The sequence below is a fragment of the Octopus bimaculoides genome, chromosome 6 (genome assembly GCF_001194135.2).
Source record: "Octopus bimaculoides isolate UCB-OBI-ISO-001 chromosome 6, ASM119413v2, whole genome shotgun sequence".
NCBI lineage: Eukaryota > Metazoa > Mollusca > Cephalopoda > Octopoda > Octopodidae > Octopus > Octopus bimaculoides.
This window is the reverse complement of record NC_068986.1, coordinates 96,598,382-96,607,829: the sequence shown is the minus strand read 5'-3', so window position 1 is coordinate 96,607,829 and position 9,448 is coordinate 96,598,382. Positions and strand designations below refer to the sequence as shown.

The window sequence follows — 9,448 nt, the reverse complement described above, 5'->3', positions numbered from 1 at the left end:
ATATATATATATATATATATATATATATACATACATATATAGGACAGGCTTCTTGCAGTTTCCGTCTACCAAATCCACTCGCAAAGCTTTGGTCGGCCTGAGGCTATAGTAGAAGACACTTGCCCAAGGTGCCACGCAGTGGGACTGAACCCGGAACCATGTGGTTGGTAAGCAAGCTACTAACCACACAGCCACTCCTGCGCCTACATTTTGAGATACACACCCACAACTATACATATTCATAAATACATTCATGCAATCACACACACAAATTGTCAGTACACATAAGCTCATATACACACACATGCATACATGTGTATGTACACGCATACATACAGTACATAGATATGTACATACACACATACACACACACACAACTACAACGCTAAAATACTATTTAATGAAGCAAACAACAATAAATCATTAAGAATATTCTGAAACATTCCATAATTACTATATCATCATCATAATCATCACTAACAACTAGACATAATTAACATAATTAACAGATTGTTAAAATTGCCATTGTTGTTGTGGTTGCTCTTATTGCTATTATCATTTTAGCATTGTTGTTGTTGCTGTTGTAGCAGTATTGGTGGTGGTATTTAAATAGTTCTTGCTGTAATTAGCCATGTTTTTCTGTTTAACCTCATGTCAATATTGATTGAACAGACCTATGATCAAAAGGCATTCCAGCCATGACTATCCTGGCTTTTTCAGGGCTAGTATATACAAGGCTACATTATTTAATATGTCCCTTTTTAAAAATAGCAGAGTGTGATTTCAGGGAGATTTAGCTGTTATTCCTAAAAGGTCAAGTGACCATGTAGGCTTCCGCAAAAGCTCATATAAAGATGCCGGTGGTGGTAGTGGCAGTGGTGATGCTAATTATGGTTGTTACTGTAATTAAGTTTATTGTTGTGTTACTTTGATTACTATTCTAATTATAATATCAGTTACAATTGCTGTTGTTGTCATTGTAATATTTAAGAGGTAAGGATGAAGTAGGCAACATTCCAGACATTTCACAAGCCTCAGCTCACCAGTCCTACACTATACCCAAGCAATAGTGATTATGTGTAGTGGTGATGGTCATGGTAGTGGATTGTCAACAGGCTCCAGTGAAACTAGTACACTAAGTACTGTGTGAGTGGTTATGCTTTTACCAAAGTCTGCTCTGGTATTGATTGTTGAAGTTAATGTTGTTCTTGTTTAGCTCCAGTTCAGCCCATAAAGAGAAAAACCTATTGATCAAAGACATTCCAGATATGACTATCCAGTTTTTTGTATATCAGGGTTAGAGTTAGGGTTTAATAATCTTCCTTTTTCTAAGATAGAAGGGTGTGTGATATGAGGGGCATTTGGCAGTTGTTACTTGACACCAGGTTAGCAATTCTGATAAAGCCAACCTACAGTCAAAATCATACCAGGAATGGCCATCCTTTTCCTATGTGCAAGAATCTAGGACTGAGTTAGTCAAGATGGTAGGATATGATGTAGGGGAGTTTGGCTGTTATTTCTGGCAGGCTGAGTTTTCACATAAATAATCCTTTATTGGCTTACTCTTTTACTTGTTTCAGTCTTTTGACTGTGGCCATGCTGGAGCACTACCTTTAGTCGAGAAAATCGACCCCAGGACTTATTCTTTGGAAGCCTAGTACTTATTCTATCGGTCTCTTTTGCCGAACCGCTAAGTTACGGGGACGTAAACACACCAGCATCGTTTGTCAAGCGATGTTGGGAGGACAAACACACAAGCACATACACATACACATATATATACATATATACGACGGGCTTCTTTCAGTTTCCGTCTATCAAATCCACTCACAAGGCTTCGGTCGGCCCAAGGCTATAGTAGAAGACATTTGCCCAAGATGCCATGCAGTGGGACTGAACCCGGAACCATGTGGTTGGTAAGCAAGCAACTTACCACACAGCCACTCCTACGCCTTGTTTAATCATTTTTAACATAGCCAACAAGCCCACAAATTTAGGAGTTGAGGCAAGGCTAGATTGAATCAATGATTAATTCTTGATTAGTACTTTTATTTAAGCAACCCCATCCCAGAAAAATGAAAGTATCAGTTAATTACCCGTATTTGCCTTCTTTCCAAACATAGTGTATCTAGGAATACTTTATCCAATATGACATTCAAATTATTAAAGACAGTAGGATGTGATTTGAGGGAGAGTTAACTGCTGATTCTATCCAGCTCGATGATTGTATAGATGTTCCCGGTCTCAAGCTTGTGATGGTGATGATAACGGTATTCATGGTAATGTTAACAATGATGAAGACAGTGACAGCGAGGATGATGGTTACGGTAGTGGTGATGATGAATCATTAATAGTGATGATGGAGTTGTTGCTAACCCCAAACCAGCCTTTATTAAATAGATTTATGATCAAAGATGTTTCTAGCTATGAACACCCTGTCTTTGTCAATCACAGCATATTTAGGACCACAATATTTAATGTGTCCTCTCATTTTTGAAAGTAGAGAATGATTGAAAGAATATTTATCAGCTATATTAAGCAGGCTTCCTCTGCTTGTCATTCTTTTAAGTTATACCCATAGAAGAACCTGAACTCGGTCCTAATAACTGATAAAATACTCATCAACTTTACAATGCCCCTGGTATTCATAACATAAGCTGAATGTCATTAATCTTGGATTCACTAGTATGGTAACTTTGATGGTTCAAGACAATGATTTGAATCTGGTGGTCTTTAATTTTCATGATGGCTACTAGTCACAGTAAACTTGAATTCTATGTCATATCAGTATTAACAATACAGCACAGTGTAAGCATAATTTTGCCATCTTTTACCCCTGGCCTTAATTGAGCACTGGATTATCAAATTCACACCAGGTGTTTTGTAATGCTTCTGGGACTTAACAATGACTAAAACTGCTACAAACCAACAAAGGGGCCTATGTGGAGTCACGTGAATTGCTAGAAATAGCACCAAACTTTCTTCAAATCACATGTCTTATTGTCTTAACTCTTTAGCATTTCAACTGGCTGTATCTGACCCAAATATTCTACCTATTTTATGTTCAAACCTAACCTACAATGTCATTCTAAAACTAAACAATCACATCATTGAAATCTCAAAGCTACGAGATTAGTCATGATTAATTCAAAATAATCAGGATAAATAAGCATTACATACAACAGAGTAATCTGAATGTTAAAGGGTTAAAAAAAAGCACATCAGACAATGCAGTAGTCCCTGACATACAGGATGGTCACAGCTGAAACACTTGTCATAAGTCAACTCAATCAGAACTAATCCAGAACTAAACTACAACTAAAACAGTTATGAACCAACAGAGCCTCTGTGTAGTCAATCAGTCTACTAGAAAGAGTAACCAAATCTCTTTTTTTTTCTCTCTCTCTCTCTGTCAAATCATAGATCAGCATTGCCTTAAAAATGACAGATTAGAGAACATAGTTCCTGATATTACAAAAAGACAGGATGGTCAATACTGAAATGCCCCTAATCATTGGTTGTTTGGTAAGGTTGAATTGAGGTTAAACAACAATAACCAGAGGAGCCTCCTTACAGTACATCATACTGCTATAAATATAGCCATCAAAACTCTCCCAGCACAACATACTACCCTTCAAATAATGAAACCCCTATACAAAAAAATATGACATCAGCGCTTTCAGAAGTTTGAGAGAGCCAAAACAATGCTGTTGTGGGAAGCCTGAATATAAATAAAAGATTGAACTAAAAAAATTTGATAATTCTAATAAATTTTGAGTAAAAACACCTTTTGTATGATGACAGCAAGAGGATGTCTGATTTAATTGCTGTTTCATGTCTACATCAATGTATTATTGCTGGGTGAAAATTTAGGTTAAAAGTAGTGTTCTTTGGGCTATATTTTGTCAAAAATCTATTGTCATGTGTCCAAAGAGAAAGTGAAGTCAAGAAACCATTAAAAAATCAGCTATTTTACAATGACTGAAAGGAATAAGGATGTTGTATTAAAATTCTATAAACTATTTGAATCTCAATAGACAAAGGTAGAGAAAAAAATCAAAGCTGTGTTCTCTTGAAGCACATCCAGTGTTACAATCCACTATGCAGTTGTCATTATTGTCTTGATGTGAGGTACATATTAAACTTGAAAATTCTGGAAACATTGCCTGCATGTAAGAAATTTCCTATTACAAATTCTTCAGACAGAAAATCAAACAATACAATATTGTTTGATTCTCTGTCTGCAAATCACTCGTTAAGGTTATCTCAACAGGTTTACTATAGAAATTGTGTTATGACATTTTGTATCCGAGACACCAGATGTAAACAACAATGAGATCAAAGATGATAAATGGATATATCCAATAATGCTACACCGATATATTTAGTGGCTGTTTAAGCAATGAGTTTATGAATGATTAATGGGTTGGATGGCTGCTGATAAAGGAGCAGAAACTCCTGAAAAATGTCATACATCCCCATTTCCATTTTTTATCTTCAGTCTCATTGTTGTTTACATCTGGCATCTTGGATATGAAACATCATAACAAAACCAGAGCTGACTATAATTTCTATAGAAAATCTGTAAAGGTAACCTTAACAAGTGATGTAATAACACTGCTAACGCAGTAGAACATGGTGTTGACTTATAAAATCATTTAATATACTTTGTAGTATATTATAGTTACATAACAAAATACCATGCCTTTACAGGTCATTAATCTGTCTGAAGAATATCTAAAAGGAAATTTCTTACATGTTTATCCATGTACAATTTTGTGGTTTCTATTAGCAAATGAAACATGTGTAATGGTGAATAGATAATACCAAAAAATTTTCCAGGTTCCTGTTTTGTTATATATATGATATATATGTGTAATGTGTGTGTGTGTATGTGTGTGTGTTTTGCTACATTCTTCCAATGAAGCTGACCTGGCCTTGCCAAAAGGATCCACAGAGACTTGTGCTATTTCATATACTCATGACATTATTTGGTTATAATAATCCATAATGTATGTGGTTATGGCATAAGCCATGGTTTACACAAAACACCTGTCAAGATAAGACTATTACATAATATCTTTTGTTTATTTTGTATTCTTTATTTCATACTTCGTATTTTGCATTCCATGTATGTGTACTTATAAAACCTATTTGCAATTGTTCTCTGCCTTTCTACTTGTGTGTGTGTGTGTGTGTGTGTGTGTGTGTGTGTGTGTGTGTGTGTGTGTGTGTGTGTGTGTGTGTGTGTGTGTGTGTGTGCGTGCGTGCGTGCGTGTGTGTGTGTGTGTGTGTGTGCATGTGTGAATATTCTTATAGAAATCAGCCTTTTTTTCCTAACATAAAAATGATAGATCAATAAATTAGTTCAGTAACTTTATAAGAGTTACACAAAGGTCAGTACCAACGCTCCCTTATTTAAATATATTTTATTAACTGTATTGAGATGTCATTCAAGATTGAGTCTTTAGATACATGTTCCTGCTTTAAAAAAACTGTTCCCCTGCCACACACACACACACACTAGATGTCTTATAAGATAAAGATAAGGTTTTTTTTTTTACAAAATATCAATATGATGCTGAAAATAGTGTCAATTGTCCCCTCCCAACAAACACACGCACACATGCATGCACACACACACACATGCACACACATACACACACACACATACACTGTAATATATGCAAAAAAATCAGCAGTCTGAGAATTAACCAAAGTGCTTATCAAACACCAGGAATCCACACCGTTTCTTCTCTAAAGGCTGTCGTCTTTCAGCTAAATGGAAACTGGTGCTCTGACAATGAAAGCTTTGTCTACAATATTTATGTTGTATGGTGCAGAAGGAATTGGCAAATTGGATTACGAGACATCTCAGAATGGTGGATAAGAGAGTGTATGGGTGGAGACATGATGAGTATAGCAACAATAACAGAAATAACTAGAAAGGAGCACAAATGGCAGTCACAATAAGAACAACAAAAATCAATGAAAACTAATCACAAGAACGATGAGTTTTGGTATTCGGTTAAGTTCATATAGGAACATAAGTGGATGAACAATAGTATGTGTGTTTGTGTGTGTGTTTTTATCATATAGATATGTGTGTGTGTGTGCATGTGTGTATATATATATATATATATATATATGTATATATGCATACCAACATAAATATGCATATGTATATATACATACAGACAGGCAGGCACACACACACACACACACACAAACATACAGTTGAGCCGTAATTGTTTAGTAAGTGACCTGATCAGAGAGTCTGGAAATTGATGTAATTACATCATGGAAGATCCATTTTAGCTTTTTAAGAACCCACAAAAATTGTTATATTCATTTTTTTGCTTTATTTCTTCAGATATTAACATTTTCTTCACACATCTGTGGCATAGTCACTAACACAATTTCATTGTAACTGATTAATATTAAGTCACTAGCAAGTTTTTACAGGCCTCAAGTTTTTCCTCAGTTTTTGTTGAACCTTTGGAGGCAGATGTGGGTCTCCTACATGCTTGCTTAACTTTTCCACATGTATTGGTGATCAGGTCACAGAGGTGTTTAGAAAATTTTGTGTATAATAGATAAATATATACACACACTTATACACACATTATTATATGACACATCGGTGTTCTGGCCATGGCCCTCATATTTTGATATCAAGGATTATATTATAAAATATATTATTCTTTTTTGAAATAGGTGTAATTTGAGGGTGATCTGGCTGCAACTTTTGTAGGTTCAGCGATAATATAGAGGCACTCTGGCTTATGATAATGATGATGATGGTGGTGGTGATGGCGAAGTGGGGAAGATCAAGGCTTATGATGTTAATGATGTGTGATGCTTATGATGTGTGATGTTAATGATGTTAATGATGATAATGATGATAATGATAACAATGATAAAATATCAACTAAAGTAATTCCTTACCAACTTTATCTTGTTCTGAATATTGAACTGAAAGATAAAAAAAAAAAATTAAATTAGAGGGTGTGTATACACATACATATAAAGATACATACACATTAACACACATATATGAGGGGGTGCTGAAAAGTTCCTGGCTTTAAGTACATCGTGGAAGGCTAGGTTAGAGGCCCAAATTTCTGAGTTCTTTCACAGGGCTTAGAAAAACTGAAGGACTGCTGCAATAAGTGTGTGAATCTGAGAGGGAAATATGTTAAATAAAATCATAATCATGTGATCCTCCTGTATTTCCTTTTACTCAAAGCCCGGGAGTTTTCAGCACCCCTTTGTATGCATGTATATTCAAATCCACATTTATATGCTTTTAAACAACACAGTTCCCATGACTTTCAGAAACATTTTATCATGCTCAGAAATATTGAAGCACAGATTAAACTACTTATGGTGGCGGTTAGCTGTCAGGACACTGCACCCTTCAAGAATTCTATGCTTTCCAAAATTCACCAACACTACTCTTGGCATGTTTGTCTGCCATTTCTTCTTCATAACAGTTTTATTGTTCTCTTTTCTATCTTCTTGTGATTTATTCTGTGCATGACACATGCACTTTTGGCTATCATTACTGTCTTTCCATACTTAGGCTGTTGCTGCTTTCTTTTTCAATAATTTGCAGTTCATCTGAGCACTGAATACAATAAACTCACTATTATTATTTGTATGTGAAATACATACAAACACACACACACACACACACACACACCTTCTAACTTCTGTTTGTTTCAGTCATTAGACTGTGACCATGCTACAGCAGCACCTCGAAGAATTTTAGTTGAACAAATCAACCTCAGTACTTATTTTTTTTTATATATCATTATATGTGTTTATCAGTATATATCATTATATATAAACGATGATGATGATGATGTGTGTGTGTAGTGATAAGAAGTAGACCGAAGAAATCCAGACAAATACCTCAGTCAGCATTCCACGCAAAAAAGCTTGGCTAACAGAATGTCAAGTGAGACAGATGGGAATTTGTATAGCTTAAATCCTTAGAGTATTCCATACAAACTGAATAAAATTATATAACAACATTTTCTTCATTTTTTAAACCTGATATACACACACATATATATATCATAAAGATTAAAGTAAAAATGAAAAATGTAAACTGTTTGGCATCACTTGAAAAAGATATTTAATTTAGATAGAGAATATAGATACACAGAGTATCTTACAGCTGTTTCTAAAACAGCCAAGCGTGTGGAACGTTATATTGAGTAAGGATTCCATAGGTTGAGTATTCCATCATTAGAGCTACATATTTATCATCATCATTTGCTATATACATATATATCATCATCATTTTCATTGTGAAGGCACATGGCTTAGTGGTTAGGGTGTTCGGTTTACAATCACAAGATCGTGAGTTCAATTCCTGGTGACACAGTGTGTCCTTGAGCAAGACACTTTATTTCACGTTACTCCAGTCCACTCAGCTGGCAGTACCTGTATTTCAAAGGGCCAGCTTTGTCACATTCTGTGTCATGGTGAATCTCCCTGAGAATTACGTTAAGGGCACATGTGTCTGTGGACTACTCAGACACTTGTACATTAATTACACAAGCAAGCTGTTGTATTGATTGGATCAACTGGAAGTCTTGTCATTATAACTGAGTGCCAAAATATCATCATCATCATTTTATCATCTACTTTTGCATAATTGTATGAGTCAGATGGAGTTTATTGAGATACCCTTCCTGTCACCAACATTCACCTGTTTCCAAACAAGATAATATTTCCACATTACCAGTATGTTCCTGCAGAATATTGGAAATGAATGACACTACTTGTGTGACAGAGATAATCATTTTACAACTATTGCACATTGTCAAGATAAGGAGGTAGAAACATACATTCAGACACACAGACCTACATATATGCATGCATACACACACACACACACAGTGGACTTCTTTCACTTTCCATCTGGTAGACCCAAGTAAAAGCTTTGGTTGGCTATAGTAGAAGGCACTTGCCCAAGGTGCTATGCAGTGGGACCAAACCCTGAACTATGTGGCTGGGAAGCAAACTTCTTAACACACAACCACATTTGCACCTATATAAATACACACACACACACACATATAAAATCCTTTTCATTTAACATCTGACTTCCATGGTGGCATGCATTGGACTAATATATATATATATATAATAATATTATTAGGGACAAAATCCAAAATTACAGGTAAAAAACTCAATTAAAATCAATTTATAAAAAATTAAATTGAGCCTTATAGATAAAGTATATATAAAATATATATAGTTTTAGGGAAAATAACCAATTTTCAAGAACTCATCGATGAAAATCCACTATCACATATAGAAAAATTAATAATTAAAAGCACAATAAATGAGTATAATATAAAGTAAAGTAAATATCATAAGATAAATATAATAAAAAGATTACACGTGTTTCATAACCAATTTTCAAATAGAA

At 34.9% G+C, this 9,448-nt stretch overlaps 1 protein-coding gene across 1 annotated transcript in view; it reads right to left on the bottom strand.

Annotated features, from left to right (window-relative positions):
• The window catches only part of LOC106879555 (transmembrane protein 132E), a 185,391-nt gene that overhangs the window by 80,060 nt on the left and 95,883 nt on the right, over positions 1 to 9,448 (bottom strand). Inside the window, exon 2 of the mRNA XM_014929189.2 lies at positions 6,949 to 6,975. Coding sequence (XP_014784675.1) covers positions 6,949 to 6,975 — 27 coding nt within the window. The remainder of the gene's footprint in view (positions 1 to 6,948; positions 6,976 to 9,448) is intronic.